This window comes from Ipomoea triloba, chromosome 12, assembly GCF_003576645.1.
Source record: "Ipomoea triloba cultivar NCNSP0323 chromosome 12, ASM357664v1".
In the NCBI taxonomy this organism is placed as follows: Eukaryota; Viridiplantae; Streptophyta; class Magnoliopsida; order Solanales; family Convolvulaceae; genus Ipomoea; species Ipomoea triloba.
The window spans coordinates 415,415-434,214 of record NC_044927.1 but is presented as its reverse complement, the minus strand read 5'-3'; the positions used below and the strand labels follow the sequence as shown (position 1 = coordinate 434,214).

Below are 18,800 nucleotides of genomic sequence, written 5' to 3'. Positions count from 1 at the left end.
CTTCTTTTTTTAAATCATTATTATAAATTATTAAGAAACTCTGTTAGTTATCATTTAAGTGTATATATTGGATAAAGTTTGCTTTTATATACTAGTCGAAATAAGAAGAAAATGAGAGCAGAAGTAAATCACATTAAAAAGATTTTATTTAACTATCTCGACAAAAAAGTAAGTTACATTGTTAATAACAATTAAACTCATGACATTTTCAAATACATGAATACTCAATCCACTTGCCTACCCTTTTGTATGACTATATTTTTCTATATGCACACATTGATACGGGTACTCGGGTAGTAATTCACAAATTTAGGAAAATCAAATTTTGAATTTTTTCTTTTGAAATTCTTAAAAGTATTCTCATCCCAATAAGTGAACCTTTCCAAAAAAAATTTTAATTTATTTTTGTTTTATTTTGATAGCTTATGTGGCTTGTAAACTTGCTATAAATAACTTATAATAATAAGCTTGTAATTAAGCTTGCAAAAGACTGCCATGTTTTATTATTATATTTATAATATAAAAATAAAAGTGGAACCATCTTTTAAAATGAGAGAGTATTGTAGGGATGCTGAAAAAATAGTGAAGAATTTACAAATTTATGATGTGGGAGTACATGGAATCTACTTTTGAGAGGGAGAGAGTATTGCAGGGATATAGCAAGTCAAAGAGGTCAGAAAAATCAAAATTTGAATTTTATTTTTTGAAAATTCATAAGTCAGAGAGATTTGAAAATGCAAATTTTGTTTGATTGTTTGTTTGTTTTTTTTTTTGTGTGGATATCCTTAAGTCAAAGAGAGGGTGCTAGACAAGTGGTACTAATTAAGCAAGTTACGTTGCATGTGAAGTGAATGTGACAGAACAAGAAATTAAAGTCCATATTTATATATAAATAGAAGCACACATTGATACGATTCAATATTGTCCTAGAACAACAACATTAACAAGCATATTATATTCACTTCAAATTTACATATCCATCATCGATCTCTACCAAGAACCATGATCAAAACGACATGGATTTGGGCAGCATTAGCAATGCTTGCAGCCATTTCTATCTGCAACACATTTCTAAAGAGCAGAAAGAAAAGGCTCCCACCCAGTCCCAGAAGGCTTCCAATCTTGGGACACCTCCATTTGGTGGGCAAAACCCCCCATCAAGACCTTCAAAAACTCGCCAAAATCCACGGCCCTATCATGCATTTACGCTTCGGTTTCGTGGACAACATTGTTGTCTCGTCCCCGCAAGCCGCGGAACTGTTTCTCAAGACACACGATCTCAATTTCGCGTCCAGGCCACCCTCAGAGGCCGCAAAGTACATGGCCTATGGCCAGAAAAGTATGGTGTTTGGCGAATACGGTCCGTTCTGGCGCAACATGCGAAAGCTCTGCACTTTGGAGCTCCTAAGCAACGCCAAGATCAATTCGTTTCAATCCATGAGACGAGAGGAGTTGCGTCTTCTCATAGAATCGTGCAAACAAGCGGCTAAGACAGGAGAGGCTGTTGATTTGAGTGCCAAGGTTTCTTCCATGAGCGCAGACATGAGCTGTCGGATGGTGTTTGGGAAGAAGTACGAGGATAAAGACCTTGGTGAGAAGGGATTCAAGGCTGTGATTCAAGAATCACTTCATCTAACGGGTATTCCTAATCTCGGAGATTATATTCCTTATTTTAGTAAGATTGATACCCAAAATTTGACAAGACGGATGAAGGATGTTGCCCAGCTCTTTGACCAATTCTTTGAGAAGATCATCGATGAGCATGAACAACAAGCTAAAAACCAAGGTAACACTCAAACAACAAAGGACTTTGTTGATATAATGCTGGAAATTAGAAGGTCCGGAGAAACTTCGTTTGAATTCAGGCGGGAACATGTCAAATCTATGATGCTGGTAATTATACATTTCTTTCAACAATTTACATGGTCTCTCAAAAACTTGATTATCAATTTTTCATTTAGCATGGTAATTTTGTCGCCTAATTTTAATAAAATCTTGACTTTGTAGGATTTGCTTGTAACTTCAATGGACACATCGTCAACAGCAATAGATTGGATAATGTCTGAGCTCTTAAAAAACCCAGAAATAATGAAGAAAGTGAAGAAGGAAATAGAGAGACAAGTAGGGTATGATAGGATGGTGGAAGAGGAGGATTTGGAGCACTTTGAATACTTAGAAATGGTTATAAAAGAATCCTTAAGGTTGCATTTGATTGTGCCGTTACTCGTTCCTCATGCATCCATAGAGGATTGTATAGTTGATGGCTTTCATATACCTAAAAAATCAAGAATCATTGTGAATGCTTGGGCAATTGCACGTGACCCAAATGTGTGGAGCGATCCAGAGAAGTTTATTCCAAAAAGATTCAATGAAAATGCTGTTGATTATAGAGGCAAGCATTTTGAGTATCTCCCATTTGGATCAGGGAGGAGAAGCTGTCCTGGTATGCAACTCGGATTAACAACAGTTCGATTGGTGGTGGCACAATTAATACATTGCTTTGATTGGGATCTTCCAAATGGGACGTTACCTAAAGACTTGGACATGACTGAGCACTTCGGTGTGGTTATCAGTCGAGCTAAGAATTTGATGGCGGTTCCTAAATATCAACTGTGTGTTTAAATTATTTTTATAAATAAATTCTTGTCAGTAGGTTGTATTCTTCTACAGTGAGACTGTCTCATGGATATTTATCTGTGAGATCGTTTAACGAATTTTTATATGTGAGGCACGTGAGATGGAAATGTAATAATTATGCTGAAAAATTTAATGCTAATTATAAATAAATTGTTTGTTAAAAGTGTAATACTTTTTGAGGAAAAAAATAATACCATGAATTATGGGAGAGAAATATAATATTATTGTTCATGTTCTTCTTTATTCTTCTTATTCTTATTAGAACTTTCACACTCTCCAAAGTGTTAATTTGAAATTTGACGTAACTTGAATACAACTAAGAGTCTGAATCTTGCTCAAAAGATCTTTTTCCGTTGTCCTATCTAGGATCGTAAAATGGACAAGAAAGTAGGAAATGCAAATTATCATGGAAGATAGGCACCAACGTAACTACCATGACAATATTTCGCACATGTTGGTCGTTGCAAATATATTTTTATTTATAAATCTATACTAATATAGTCAGCCTACAATGTATGACTCATTGAATTGGGAATTGTCGTACTAGGGTAGTGTGTTTTTGTTTTTGTTTGTTTTTTCATTTCTTTTCCTTCTTTAATTGGGAAAAAATGTAGAAGAGTTGTTAGAGTGTATATCCTCATCATGCCCACCTTCACATAATTATTATAATAATATAATAAAAAAGTACTACTAACTCTTCTAGTCCTTTTACTGAGGCTAAAGCTCACCCTTTCTATATAAGGGTGCAATTGGGTATCACTAGACCATTGGCTTCTTCTACTACTACTCTTGTTGGGGTATCTCTAACCCTGCTAATTGAATGAGAGGAAAGAGGCCTCATGTTACTCCACTTAGAGAGATTTGGTGGGAGAGATTAATGGTACGATGTATCTTACTATGATCCACAAGTTCTTCAAATACGTCTCTGTGTGGCAAGTAAGTGCATGTTTGCTACAATTTATTTATTTTGAATTAATTAACTATTAAGTTGTGCCTCAAGTTAAGCATGGCTCTAATATAATGACTAAGTAGTTGATTGCTACTTGAACGAAGTGTTATCTTTTGGTCCACCATTAAGGATTTGGTGGCGGTCGGCGAAAATCACTGACCCGGCCTTCAATCAAGTCCGTCACGGCGGCGATCAAGTCAACCATAAATTCTAATTTAATTAATGAATTGCTCCACTGCTTGGTTAAGTACAAAAAGCAGAGAATTGAATTAAGAACACAAATTCTGTGAACTCAAAAGCTTCAATTCAATTCATTTCACTGCTGCAATGGCTTGGATATGGACAATCGTAGCAATAGTCATAGCTATCTATCTTCTCCGTGAGCTGCTGAAAATCAAGAAAAAACTCCCTCCTGGCCCAAAGGGTATTCCCATTTTGGGACATCTTCATTTGCTGGGCAAAACTCCCCACCAAGATCTTCATAATCTAGCCAAGAAACATGGTCCCATTATGTATATGCGTTGGGGTTTCGTTCCTGTCGTCATCGTTTCTTCCCCGGAGATAGCGGAATTGGTTCTCAAAACCTTCGATCATGTCTTCGCCGACAGGCCGTACCATGAGGCTTCCATGTATATCGCGTACGGCCAGAGAAACTTCATCTTCTCAAAGTACGGTTCTTATTGGCGCAACGTTCGAAAGATGTGTACTTTGCAGCTTCTGAGCAGTCACAAGATCAATTCCATGCAATCCATGAGGAGGCGAGAGGTTTCCCTCTTGATTGCGTGTCTGAAACGCGCCGCCGTGGACGGCGGCGCTGTTGATCTCAGCGCTATGGTTTCGGCCTTAAGCGCGGAGATGAGTTTCTTGATGGTGATGGGGAAGAAGTATTTGTCCGAGGAGATTGGGGAGAAGGGATTTGTGGCTGTGGTTCGGGAAGTTGTTCATTTGGCAGCGATGCCGAACCTTGGAGACTTCATTCCTTACCTGGGAATGATTGATTTTCAGGGTTTGACTCGCAGGATGAAGGCGGTTGCGAAGGTGTTTGATGGGTTTCTTGAGAAAATTATTGAAGAACATGTCCAGTCCAAAGGTGAGAAGGAAAGCAAAGACTTTGTTGACACCATGCTGGAAATTATGCAGTCTGGCCAAACAGACTTCGAGTTTGATCGTCGCCATGTCAAAGCAATCATGTTGGTAAGGCCGGAATCGGTTGTTATCATGCTGTCCCTTTTTATATTTTATTTTTTAATCAATCAGGCGCTACTTGGGGTAGAGTAGCACCTAGTGGCTAGTCACGGTCTAAAATGACTAACTATAAAAAATGGGTGTATGTTATATATATATATATATGTCTTCTCTTATTATATTTATACTTAGGGGTCAAATTGGGAGCCTAGGCGGTCGGCCGCCTAGTGGTAATTTGCCTCGGCTTAGTGTCGTCTAGCGTCTAGATAGGACTGCTTAGAATGATTTTTGTAACAGTGCAAGGAATACTCCCACAACTGCTTGGGAGTATGCATTCGCTAAATTCTACTTTGTGACCCAGCGAGTATACATAGATATATAATATGACCTTAGCCGACAAAAGGTGGAAGTAAATCAACAAATTAGGTTGTCCATGCTAACTAGCTCAAATCAAAATGGCCAATTTCTAATGGGAATGATCCTAGCTGGTGTGCACTTGTAAACTCAACCTTGTAACCCTAGTCAGCAAAGAACAGAAGTAAACCAACAGTCTAAGTTATCTGTAGCTGATGGACTAAAATCAAAAAGATCCAGAGACTGTTTTATTAGGAGTCAAACTTAAAATTTTGTGGTTATTTAGCTTAAAGTCTGACTAACTTTGCTAGCATATGATTGTACTTTGCACTCATATTCATGCTGTGTTTCACTTCAATGAACTCAACCATTTTCACTAGATTAATCCTGTGTTTTACCATCTTGAAGGACATGATTTCGGCTTCCATGGACACATCTGCTACATCAATAGAGTGGATAATGACAGAGCTTATACGCCATCCCCAAGCAATGAAGAAGCTACAAAAAGAGTTGGAAGAAGTAGTAGGCATGGAAAGAATGGTGGAAGAATCAGACCTGGAGAAGCTCAAGTACTTAGACATGGTTGTGAAGGAAGGCATGAGGCTTCACCCTGCAGTCCCATTACTTCACCATGAATCCATGGAAGATTGCCAAGTAAAGGGCTACCATATCCCCAAGGGATCAAGGGTTGTCATCAACCTCTTAGCTGTTCAAAAGGATCCCATTGCCTGGCCTGAACCCGATAAGTTCATCCCAGAAAGATTTGCAGGGAACAGTATAGACCTCCGGGGGCGAGATTTTGAACTCTTACCTTTCGGATCCGGGAGAAGAAGTTGTCCTGGAATACAGTTGGGGATTATCGTGGTTCGTCTAGTTGTGGCTCAATTGGTGCATTGCTTCAATTGGAAACTTCCGAATGGGATGCATCCTAATGAACTTGACATGAGTGAGCTCTTTGGTTTAGCCACGGGCAGAGCTAAGCCTTTGATGGCTGTTCCAACTTATCGACTTCACAAATGATTCAAATCTTATGCTTTAAGAGAGTTATTTTGTCATATCTCTAGCTAATCAGGCTATATTTAAAGTGGGTGGTCTGGCCCAAATTATTTATTAAATTTAAATTTGAATTGCGTTGTTGGAGTGAGATTTGTATGTCATAGTCCAAGATATACCCTTTAACATTTGAATTGAGTTTTTTTTTTTTTTTCTAGAAATGGACTAAAAATGTATAGAACAAAAGTTTGAGAAAATACCAAGAAGTAAAGGACTTATCATGTGATGTGATGAGGGTTTTTAGTTGTTATAAATTTAAAGAAAATAATATATGTATTCTTATAGAATATAACTTCTGTTATGTGTATAAATTTTATTGAGTAAGAAAAAGTGAATAAATAAAAACAATAGTTCACTTTGTTGTTTAAATAAATTTAAAAAATGATACTCCGTATTTCAAGAATGAGTCAAAAATAAGAATACATGTAGTATATAAGTATATTCTAAATTTAGTTTTCATTGTTTCATTGTTTGTCATGTGTGGGGGTTTTTTAGTCTTTAGTTACAGTATTTTTTTAATATTCCGATGTAATATGCACTGAATCATTGGTCACAACTCACAAGGGCACTTTACATTCATATAAAATAAAATATTATCATAGTTTTTATAAAAAGCAGAGAGGAGGATGTTGCAGTTGTGTTTACCATGTTGATGAACAATTTTAAATCTAATCAAATGCCAAATACTAAATTACAGAGCCTGTCGCTTCGCAATGAACAAGAAGATAAAGTTACCCATATCCGCACTTTTGATGACGATCGATTATTATAACAACAACAACCATAAAGGTCCATAATAATGATAATAAATAATAAACAACAATAACAATAACAAGAACACCTTTTAAAGGGATAATCGAATAATTAGAACATAATTTTTGTAAAATCATGTTTTTAATTCATATTTATACTCTTTCCGTTGAGTCTTACTTAATTAGTAATAGGTATTTTGAAATTGACTGAAAATTATTTTTGAAAAACTTTTTTAAAAAATATCCTCTCTCTAAACTCTTTGCTTCTTCTTTTCCTTGGTTCGGCAGTCGCCTCCGCATGCTTAGCGGAGGCGGCGTCTTCTCCTCTTCACGATTGTCATTTTCTTTTGCTCTTTTCTCTCTGCCTCTCCTCTCCATTTTCGCCTCCCCCATCGCCGTCCACCACACCTACGATCTCGCACTGTCGCCGTGTTCTTCGTCTATCGCCGCCCTTTTTCCTTCCCTTCCGACATTATTCCTCTTCCCCAGCTTCGGATCTGTCAAGAAGTACATCACCATTGAATAAGGAAAAGAAGGTTTTGGGTTTTGCAAAAGGTGAAGTAGGAAGGAGTGGTTTTTCTTGATTCAAAGCAGGGTTGTTTTTTTATTAGTAAGTTTTGTTGTTATTATATCTTTCATTTATTTATCGAATTTGTTGCTTCTCGCATCTTTAGCAAGTTTATTCCCTCTCGCCTCTTTTGCGAGTTTATTCCCTCTCGTTTTTTTGCCGAGTTCTTGTTATAAGCGTACATAGAACGATAATTGGTCATGGCGTATGCGAACCACAAAAGAATGAAGATTGATACTCGGGTGGTGTCAACGACTTTTGAACTAGAGTATGCATTCGTTATGTTTGACCAAATTACTATTGACAGTAAAGAAGCTTGGAGTGCTCCTGTCGACTTCAGCTTCAAATTTGTGAAACAGTCTGCGATTCAAGTTTTCGATAACATTGTTAGGAAATTTGTTTCTATGTCTGACTGTAAGGAATGTTTGTCCATTCCATTAATCTTTCTTGTAAACGTTTCCGCTTATGATTCAATGAATTAGTCTCGAGAGATTATTATCAAAAAAAAAAAGTAATAGGTATTTTGATAAATTTTTATGTTTCTTGTTTAGTTATAATCCTTTTAGTTTTATTAGTATCTATTTCGACCACATAATAAATTTGTGTAGTATGTATTTTAGCCACAAAATAGGGTTATGTAATGAAAATATGGATGATGTATGTGCTTTATATGTTGCAGAGACTAAAATTGTAACTATTTTTAAAAAAATTAAATTTTATTAAATTTTATCATTTTTATCACATTTTTACGTAGAGTCTCAACTACTAATTTTGCCATATTTAATATACAAGTGTAGTTGTATTATCACATTTAATTTTATAGGCCAAATCTCTAGCCACCACTTTTTAAGAAACTACAAATTTTCTCTCATCAATTCAACTGTGACATTTAATTTCAAGATATGTCACATCACAATTATTGTCCATTATAGTAACATCAAAACTATGTTGCCGTGCCGTCCACAAGGTTTTCCGTTTCCCAAACGCAATTCCATGTCGGGACAAACAATTATTACCTTAGAGAAGTCCGCCATAAACGTCATTGTATAGTAGGATAAGAGAGCCAATCCATCCATTAAGATAAATGCTTTCTGCATTCATTTTCACTTCAGAAACTAAAGCCATAATGATGATGAACACCGCATGGATTTTGGCAGCCATTGCCGTGATTACCGCGCTTTCTGTTTTCAGCGGATTTCTGAGGAACAGAAGCAATAAAAGGTTGCCGCCCGGTCCCAAAGGGCTGCCGATATTGGGACACCTTCATATGATCGGGAAAAACCCCCATCAAGATTTGCACGAACTGGCCAAAACCCACGGCCCAATCATGCATTTAAGGTTTGGGTTCGTCGACAACATCATCGTATCATCAGCCGAAACCGCCGAGCAGTTTCTCAAGACGCACGATCTCGTTTTCGCCACCAGGCCGCCGCACCAAGCGGCCAAGTACATGTCGTACGACCAAAAGAATTTGTCGTTTGGCGAGTACGGTCCGTACTGGCGCAACATGCGAAAGCTGTGCACCTTAGAGCTCCTCAGCAATCACAAAATCAATTCGTTTCAGTCTATGAGAAGGGAAGAGTTGTGTCTTCTAGTAGAGTCACTAAAACAGGCAGCTAGGGATTGCGTGGCCGTTGATTTGAGCGCCAAAGTTGCTTCCATGAGCGCCGACATGAGCTGTCGGATGGTGTTTGGGAAGAAGTACGAGGATAAAGACATTGGGGACAAGGGTTTTAAGGCTGTGATTCATGAAGCTATGAGTTTGGCGGCTGTCCCTAACCTTGGTGATTACTTTCCCTATCTTGGTAAGCTCGATTTGCAAGGATTGACTCGACGGATGAAGGCCGTTAGCAAATTGTTCGATGAATTCTTTGAGAGGATTATTGATGAACATGAACGGGCTACAAACAAAGGTACCACTCATATGACTAGGGATTTTGTTGATACTATGTTGGACATCATGAAATCTGGTGGGGAGAGTACCTTTCAATTCACACGCAAACATGTCAAGGCTATTATGCTGGTAATTTATCTACTCACATATTTATATAGAGTGGCTGTATTGCCAATTATATGTTTTTAGTTTTAATAAAATTTTGGGTATTGTAGGATATGCTTGCAGGTTCAATGGACACGTCTTCAACCGTAGTAGAATGGATAATGTCTGAACTCCTTAGGCACCCTGAAGTAATGAAGATACTGAAGGAAGAACTAGAGAGACAAGTTGGACTTGATAGGATGGTGGAAGAGGAGGATTTAGAGCACTTGGAATATTTAGAAATGGTCATAAAGGAATCATTAAGGATTCATCCCGTGGCGCCATTACTTCTCCCTCATGCAGCCATAGAAGATTGTGTGGTTAATGGTTTTCACATACCCAAAAGAGCAAGAATTATTGTGAATATTTGGGCAATTGGACATGATCCAAATGTGTGGAGTGATCCTGAAAAGTTTATGCCAGATAGGTTTAATGGAAGTAATATTGAGTATAGAGGTCGAGATTTTGAACTCATTCCGTTTGGGTCAGGGAGGAGAAGTTGCCCTGGGCTACAGCTTGGAATAACAGTAGTTCGACTACTGGTGGCACAATTGGTGCATTGCTTTGACTGGGATCTTCCAAATGGTATGTCACCTAAAGACTTGGACATGACAGAAGAGTTTGGACTTGTAGTGAGTCGAGCCAAACATTTAATGGCTATTCCTACCTATCGATTACGTCTTTAAAAGATGGTGACTTTTCAATGTATTTATATTTTCATCATCAAGTAAAATCAAATAAAGAAATTTCTTTCTTCCAATAGCAAAATTTTTCATAAGATTAACAATCCTTTCTTTTAGTAAACACAGTAATAAGGGATATGTAACCCTTCCAACCGAAGGTCAAACTATATATTTGTGTGGTAAATAATACTTTCTAAGATGCTACAAATAAAAGAATCATTCCTATAATTTTCATTACAATTTACCATTGTATTATGTGACGATTTTTGTATAGTTTATCTTTCAAAGTTCGTAGCTAAGAGAAATTGTGTTGCTTGCCTGGAAGTATCAGCGCACATTCATATAGTCTTATAGTAGTAATATATTTCTGTCTTAACGTCAATAACATATAGCGACAGTATTGTCCTCGGCGGCTAATTGGACATTAATTTAAAAACTCCTGTTGTTACATCACTGGTATTTTATACTCTTTCCGTCTCATTTTATGTGTCCAATTCAGTTAATGTGTCAGCTTGATTGAAGCTATTTTTAATTCAATTTTTTATAATATTAAATTAAATTTAGTATTAGTATTTAAATTTGACCAATAAATAGTAAATAAGACAGAAAAATGAGACAGATCAAAGAGAGTAGTATTAAATGGTGGCTCTCATTGTGCACAACTGATGTCAATATGAAGTCAGACTATTGATTATATAGGTGATGGAATATAATATTATGGAATAGGTGTATGATGGAATTGAATATGATGAGATATTGACAGAATTGTTAATAATGGAGTTAGTATGATGATGAAGTTAGTATATAATGCACAATTTAATCAATTCTGCAAGGATAAAATAATTAATATAAAGTAAATTAGTTTAAAAAATAAACGTAAAATATATATATAATTGGTCCAACATATTGAAATACTTCGATGACTAAACAAGTAACACATAAGCTAGATTAAAATCCACGAGAGTTGATTGGATTTTAGAATACAAAATTGCAAGCTATGAATACATGTTTATTGAAAAGGAGACAATTTCAAGATAATAGACACACAACAAATTAAATGCTTAATCGATAGGTAGGAATAGCCATCAAATGATTTGCTCGGCTTAGCACTAATCCAAATTCCTCTGTCATGTCTAAATCTTTGGGTAATAATCCATTTGGAAGATTCCAATCAAAGCAATGGACCAGTTGCGCTACCACAAGTCGAACTATGGTTATTCCAAGTTGCATTCCGGGACAGCTTCTCCTCCCTGATCCAAATGGAAGAAATTCAAAATCCTGACCTTTGTACTCAATACTATTTTTATTAAATCTTTCTGGGATGAATTTTTCTGCATCACTCCACGCACTTGGATCACGACCAATTGCCCAAACATTCACTGTAACTGTAGAATTTTTAGGCACATGAAAGCCATCAACATCACAATCTTCTATGGATGCATGAGGGAGAAGTAATGGCACAACCGGATGCAACCTTAAAGATTCCTTAATGACTATTTCTAAGTATTTCAATTGCTCCAAATCCTTCTCCTCCACCATCCTATCAAGCCCCACTTGGCTCTCTAATTCTTCCTTTACTGTCCTCATTACTTCGGGATGTTTGAGGAGTTCAGACATTGTCCATTCTATTACAGATGATGATGTGTCCAATGAAGCTATAAGCATATCCTACAAAGCAAAAAGTAAAAAATTAAGTAAATGTAAAGTACACTAGAAAGTACAGAGTAATATGCAACGACATATAGTAAGTTGGCGAGTAAAACAAGTGTGTGTATTTGTTTAAGGAAAGGTATAATTACCAGCATAACAGACTTGACATGTTCACGGGTGAACTGAAACGAAGTTTCTCCTGACTTCATAATCTCCAACATGGTACCCACAAAATCCTTAGTTGTTTGGGTGTTACCTTTGGTTTTTCCCTGTTCATGCTCATCAATGATCTTCTCCAAGAATTCATCAAAGAGTTTGCCTACGGCCTTCATCCGTTTAGTTAACCCTTGAACATCAAGCTTACCAATGAAAGGGAAATAATCCCCAAGATTAGGGAGAGCCGTGAGATGAACTGCTTCTTGAATCACGGCCTTGAATCCCTTCTCACCAATGTCTTTATCCTCGTACTTCTTCCCGAACACCATCCGACAGCTCATGTTTACGCTCAGGGAAGAAACTTTGGCGCTCAAATTAACCGCCTCGCCGTTCTGAGCCGCCTGCTTGAATGATTCTACGAGAAGACATAACTCTTCTCTTCTCATGGGTTGGAATGAATTGATTTTGAGATTGCTTAGGAACTCCAAGGTGCATAGCTTCCGAACGTTGCGCCAATACGGACCATATTGCCCAAAAGACAAACCTTTTTGGCCGTTTGAGATGTACTTAGCGGCCTCGCTGAGTGGTCTGGTGGCGAAATTGAGATCGTGGGTCTTGAGAAACATCTTGGCGGCTGCCGGCGTTGAAGCGACGATGTTGTCGACAAATCCAAACCGCAAATGCATGATTGGGCCGTAGGTTTTGGCCAGTTTTTGCAGATCTTTATGAGGATTTTTCCCGACCAAATGGAAATGTCCCAAAATTGGCAGCCCTCTGGGACCTGGCGGCAGCCTTTTGCCTTTGTTCTTCGTAAACAACACTTTGAGGATAGAAATGGCAGCAAGAACTGCAAAGGCTGTCCAAATCCACGCCATGGAAGGAGATGAGATGAATGGTTAATAATTTTGTTATGGATATATGATTGAGTTTGTGGAGTTCACAGGGCAGCTAAGTACTACATTATTTATAATCAATTTATTCTCAGTTTTCTATACAAATTCACCATTGGCAGGAAATATTATATTCCTATTTGCTCGACAGCCGCCATTGTCTAATGCAAAATGTCGGTGATGCGTTAATAAACTAAAGTCGAATTTGCTTGACCGCCACTGTTCGAGGTAAAATACAAAATGTCAGTGCCCAGTGGACGCTTGCCTGACCGAGGTCATAACTCATAAATTAATAAACTTTGATATATCATAATCCCTCCTGCCCAGCTCCACACCCAAATCCGACTAGATAGAAAAAATTGTGTCTAGTACCTATAAGAAATTCATCACATTTTGTGCAACTCTCATACTATATACCTTAATCATGCGTGCCACCACCTCTGACGAGGATGGAGGCAACCATGGCGGTTGTCCCTAGACGAAGGAGGGAGCAACCATGGCTGCCACCCCTCCCCAGCTCCAGACGAAGATGGAGGCAGCCATGTCTGAATTTTTTTTAAATTTGTTTTTTAAAAGAATAATTAAAATAATATTTTTTATTTTTGAATATTTTTTTAAAAAATAATTAAAATATTTTTTATATATTATTTAAAATTATGACATCATATATAAGGGAAACTTTGAAGTAACATGTAAAAAATACTATTTAATTTGCACAATTTTTAAGTTTTTGATGGTGTAAATACACTTTTTTGTTGGATGATTCAATTGCACAATGTGTAAAAGTTCAGTGACCTATTTGATATTTTTTTCATTTATTAATTAGTGATCAATAATAACAGATCGATTAACATATTATTTAAATTTTGAGACTAATAGACAATCAAAGATTATCAAACTGTTATCCATTGCCTTTGAAGAAGGCAACCAACCGGCCGCCTTCTTCTGACTACTGCTCGCGTACTCATCTCAGAGAAGGCAAGCAACTAGTTGTAATATAATTATAAAAAAAATTTATAAACAAAACTATAAATAATAATTCAGGATATTTCCTGGACACTCCATGCCACTAGTTATACTTTAGTATATTTGAATGCTTGATTTTATTTATGTTAGAAAATTCGTAAGAGAAATTCTTTTAAATATTATAGTGGGATCGGAGGACCTTTGGACTATAGTAAGGCACATGCTGGAAAATAATAATTTTCTCGTCACTAGTATATAATTACAGTACGTTTTGTCTTCTCCAAGGCGGCTGCCATGCAATTATGAATATAATCTCAGCCGCCATTCCTGAATTCGGAAAGAAAACTGATAAGAAATTCAGTATAGATATGGTATAGTAGCGGCACTGCAATTCAGTAAACCCAACTAACGAACTTTACTTCCTTACCAATATGCCAAGCATGTGCTCACTCTCTTATCTCTATAAATAACGCATTAAATATCTATTTCAAAAACTTATAGAATTTCTTTACCAACAATACATCTTAGCTGAAGAACCTCTGACCCACTATCTAAGTTAACCGAGTTCATGTATTTGATAAAGTATACGTAAACGTATTTGAAGACCTTAGGGTATTTAATTATCACATCATAGGGGTATTTAGTATTATTTCTCTAAAAAAAATTAATTTTGATAAATAAAACGTTAAAACTTTCTTTTGGTATACTACTTCCACTTATGGAAAAATTTGCATTCACTATCCGATGGTGCATCTTTAGTAAAGTCTGTCTTGTAATCCTATCTGGTAAAAAATCACAAAGTGGTAAACCAACCTATGTTGTCAACCAACTCAAATTAAGAAGACTAATAACCTAATATATAGCTTTCATAAAAAATCAAATTTGAAACTCAGTAATTATTAAATAACTCAGTTGTACTTACATTTTTTTTTTACTTGTTTGGAAGTTGAAAGGAAGCCATCCTTTACGTATGTAGTCAAAACGGTACCAATAATTCAATCATACCTCACACTCACTTAGACCAACAACTTAATAATTAATTAGCTCACTAAATTCCAACGCTTTAATTTGCTAGTTGGACTCTAACCGCATCTCTTTAGACAGGACTGAGAATGTATTCCATTGAAAATGACTCCACTGAAATTTCTAATCATATTCTTGGTGGACGAGATAAAGTGTAACCACTATTGGGTGTGTTTAGTAAATTTTAGTCTTGTATAATAACTCATTAATTATATAAAAAAATCAAACTGTACTAGATATTCATTTATTAGCTTTTTACTTAGTTTTGCCATTAAATGTTAAAACAAAACTAAGATATATGTCATTTATTATGATTTTATATACGTAATAAATGTCATAAAATAAACAAAATTAAACTAAAAACAATAATACGCGAAATTGCTTGGACACTACACCACCTACTCCAACATATTATAATGGTTTGTTTTTTTTTTTTTTTTTTTTTTTATGTTTGAAAGTTCGTAGCAAAGACTAAGAGAAATTGTGTTGCTTGCCTGGAAGTATCAGCGCAGATGCATATAGTCTTATAGTATATCTTATCGTCAAAACATATAGTGATAGTATTGTCTTCTCCTCGGCGGCAAATTGGACTTTAATTTAAAAACTTCTGTCGCCACATCACTGGTATTTTATATTCCATCCGTCTCATTTGATGTGTCCGATTTAATTAATGAGTCAGTTTAATTAAAATTATTTTTAATTTAATTTTTTATAATATTAAATTTGATATGAGTATATAAATTTTCTCAATAAATAATAAACAAGACATGTAAAATGAACAGATCAGAGAGAGTAGTATTAAACGGCGGATTTTATTTTGCAGAGCAGATGTCAATATGGACAATTCAAGCTAAGTTAGTCAGAATATTGATTAGAGGTAACTACAAGGCTATAAGTTAGACTCCAATATAATAGACCTATTAGTTTTCTTGATTTGAGTTAATTAGGGATGGATTTTTTTTTAAAAAAAATTTTTTCCTTTGAAGATTAAGGCACAAGATAGACATGATTAATTGGTGTACACCCATAAGCATTGTTGAAAAAATCGCTAGACGCTCCTCGGACGCTCGGGGAGCACATAGCGCCTAGGATGTCTATGTGGGGATTAATCGACGGCTAGGCGGCCTGAAAAATACTTTAATAGTTAATACTAAAATATTAAATATTAACCTAAAAAATATCTAGAGTTTGTACAATTTAGGGCTATTTTGCTCAAAATGATATTGTTTTGAGTAAAATAACCCATTAAAAAAAACATTAGTTAATCAGCCTAGTCGGTGCCAAGGAGGTTTAGTCGGCGTGTAGTTGGCCTAGGTGGTCAGTGCCTAAGCGGCCTAAGCAGCCTAGGCGGAGCTTAAGCCTGTCGCCTAGCCGGCCAGCCACCTAAACCACAATTTAAGGTGATAAGCTAGCCGGTTGACCGGTGCCTAGTGCCTAGGCGGGGATTAATCGGCGCCTATGCGGATATTTTGCAACACTAATAATAATTGCAAATTTACTCGTTAGTTAAAAAAATGTGAATATTATATTAATTAGCCGCCAATATAATGGTGAAGTCATGGAGCAAACGAAGAAGAAATGCAGTATAAATATGGAAGAAGCATGCACTGTGAACTCATGATCAATAAACAATTATCTAACAGAGAGAGTTTACTTCCATAAATTAAAAAAAATCATCATATCAGTGATCATCATCACCTCAGCCGATGATGAACACCGCATTGATATGGACGGCGTTTGCAGTACTGATCGCTGCAGTTTCCGTCTTCAAAGCTTTTCTGGAGAAGAAAGGAAAGAAGCTGCCACCAGGTCCCAGAGGGCTACCAATTTTGGGGCATTTCCATTTGGTTGGGAAAAATCCCCATCAAGATCTCCATAAACTCGCCAAAACCTACGGCCCTATTATGCACTTGCGCTTTGGGTTAGTCCACAATATCGTCGCATCAACGCCAGAAGCCGCCAAGCAATTTCTCAAGACACACGATCTCAATTTCGCCACCAGACCACCGAGCGAGGCCGCTAAGTACATCTCAAATGGCCAAAAAGGTTTGTCTTTTGGCCAATACGGTCCGTATTGGCGCAACGTTCGGAAGCTATGCACCTTGGAGTTCCTAAGCAATCTCAAGATCAATTCATACCAATCCATGAGAAGAGAAGAGTTGTGTCTTCTCGTAGAATCATTCAAGCAAGCCGCTCAGAACCGCGAAGCTGTTGATTTGAGCGTCAAAGTTTCTTCCCTGAGTGCAAACATGAGCTGTAGGATGGTGTTCGGGAAGAAGTACGAGGATAAAGACCTTGGTGAGAAGGGATTCAAGGCTGTGATTCAAGAAGCAGTTAAGATCACAGCTCTCCCTAATCTCGGCGACTATTTTCCTCTTCTTGGTAAGCTTGATGTTCAAGGATTGACGAAACGGATGAAAAACGTTGGTCAGCTCTTTGATGAATTTCTAGAGAAGATCATTAATGAGCACGAACAAGCTACCAGCAAAGGAAACACTGAAACAACTAAGGATTTTGTGGATACCATGTTGGAGATTATGAAATCCGGAGAATCTCCAGTCCAATTCACTCGAGAGCATGTCAAATCTGTTATGCTGGTAACTACAAAATTCATCTTACACATATATTAGTTGGTAACACTATATATTACATATTTATTAACTTAGTTTGTTGCTTTTTCTAACAAATCTTGGTATTTCTAGGACATGCTTATTGCTTCAATGGACACATCATCATCCGTAATAGAATGGACAATGTCTGAACTCTTCAAACATCCGGAGATAATGAGAAAGGTAAAAGAAGAAATAGAGAGCCATGTAGGGCTTGATAGGATGGTGGAGGAGAAGGATTTGGAGCACTTCAAATACTTAGAAATTGTCATTAAAGAATCATTAAGGATGCATCCGGTGGTGCCATTACTCCTTCCTCATGCAGCCAGAGAAGATTGTGAAGTTGATGGCTTTCACATTCCTAAAAATGCAATAGTTACAGTAAATGTTTGGGCAATTGGGCGTGATCCAAATGTGTGGAGTGATCCAGAAAAATTTATTCCTGAAAGGTTTAATAAAAGTAGTGTTGAGTACAGAGGTCAAGATTTTGAACTTCTGCCGTTTGGGTCAGGGAGGAGAAGTTGTCCAGGAATGCAACTTGGAATAACTGTGGTTCGACTAGTGGTAGCACAACTAATCCATTGCTTTGATTGGAGTCTTCCTGATGGAATGTTACCCAAAAACTTGGATATGACTGAAGAATCTGGTCTTGTGCTAAGTCGAGCCCAACATTTGATGGCTATTCCTGCGTATCGTTTATGTATTTAATTTTTAAAATTTTGTTTCCCTTTTACAAATTAAATTAAATAAAGTGTTTTGTACTAAATAAATGCTTATAGCTACTTTATATTCTAGAAGTTAGTCAAAATTGTCTTGAATTCAAATCATGTACACTATAATTCACCAATAATGTATTCGTTTTGTCTCTGTATTATTATTGTTATTATTTTTCATTCTCGATCCCTATTATAGTATTATTATGCATGTTATGTATCTCATCCACTTGTAGTTTTTTTTTTGTTTAAAATAAAACACACACACACACTCCCCATGTCCATCTCAATTACTTTAATATATTAAAACTATAATAAGAATGTTGTAAATATAACCACTTTTTGTCGCCATTTTTTGGAGTTACAAAAAGTTTATTAACCAAACATTTTATATTGATTTTTTAACCAAGTTAAACAACTAATAATGGTCAAATAAGTTATAATTAGCTGATAGGCTAATTATTTACCAGACAGGGTCATTATCTTTCCAAGATCAATTTCCCTCTTTGGAAATAGAAAAATTTGTTCCAGAAAGGTCTAGTCAAAGTAGTACTACTGAGTGTAGAGATCAATA

At 36.5% G+C, this 18,800-nt stretch overlaps 5 protein-coding genes across 5 annotated transcripts; 4 read left to right on the top strand and 1 right to left on the bottom strand.

The window, feature by feature from the left end:
* The first annotated feature begins 933 nt into the window (after positions 1 to 933).
* On the top strand, positions 934 to 2,806 carry LOC115998148 (cytochrome P450 CYP736A12-like). The gene is made up of 2 exons (XM_031237635.1): positions 934 to 1,893; positions 2,008 to 2,806. Exons 1-2 carry the CDS (start codon positions 1,003 to 1,005, stop codon positions 2,620 to 2,622), a joined length of 1,506 nt encoding a protein of 501 aa, XP_031093495.1. The 5' UTR covers positions 934 to 1,002; the 3' UTR covers positions 2,623 to 2,806.
* Positions 2,807 to 3,840: 1,034 nt separating this feature from the next.
* LOC115998540 (cytochrome P450 CYP736A12-like) lies at positions 3,841 to 6,306 on the top strand. The gene is made up of 2 exons (XM_031238131.1): positions 3,841 to 4,780; positions 5,534 to 6,306. Exons 1-2 carry the CDS (start codon positions 3,914 to 3,916, stop codon positions 6,143 to 6,145), a joined length of 1,479 nt encoding a protein of 492 aa, XP_031093991.1. The 5' UTR covers positions 3,841 to 3,913; the 3' UTR covers positions 6,146 to 6,306.
* Positions 6,307 to 8,558: 2,252 nt separating this feature from the next.
* On the top strand, positions 8,559 to 10,296 carry LOC116000342 (cytochrome P450 CYP736A12-like). Its single transcript, XM_031240409.1, has 2 exons — positions 8,559 to 9,521; positions 9,608 to 10,296. The coding sequence occupies exons 1-2, from the start codon at positions 8,583 to 8,585 to the stop codon at positions 10,220 to 10,222; spliced, it is 1,554 nt and encodes a 517-aa protein (XP_031096269.1). The 5' UTR covers positions 8,559 to 8,582; the 3' UTR covers positions 10,223 to 10,296.
* An 847-nt stretch (positions 10,297 to 11,143) lies between these two features.
* Positions 11,144 to 12,947, bottom strand: LOC115998550 (cytochrome P450 CYP736A12-like). The gene is made up of 2 exons (XM_031238143.1): positions 12,019 to 12,947; positions 11,144 to 11,887 (listed from the first exon to the last, which is right to left on the bottom strand). Exons 1-2 carry the CDS (start codon positions 12,898 to 12,900, stop codon positions 11,273 to 11,275), a joined length of 1,497 nt encoding a protein of 498 aa, XP_031094003.1. The 5' UTR covers positions 12,901 to 12,947; the 3' UTR covers positions 11,144 to 11,272.
* A 3,573-nt stretch (positions 12,948 to 16,520) lies between these two features.
* On the top strand, positions 16,521 to 18,390 carry LOC115998418 (cytochrome P450 CYP736A12-like). The gene is made up of 2 exons (XM_031237994.1): positions 16,521 to 17,501; positions 17,607 to 18,390. Exons 1-2 carry the CDS (start codon positions 16,611 to 16,613, stop codon positions 18,219 to 18,221), a joined length of 1,506 nt encoding a protein of 501 aa, XP_031093854.1. The 5' UTR covers positions 16,521 to 16,610; the 3' UTR covers positions 18,222 to 18,390.
* The last annotated feature ends 410 nt before the right edge of the window (positions 18,391 to 18,800 follow it).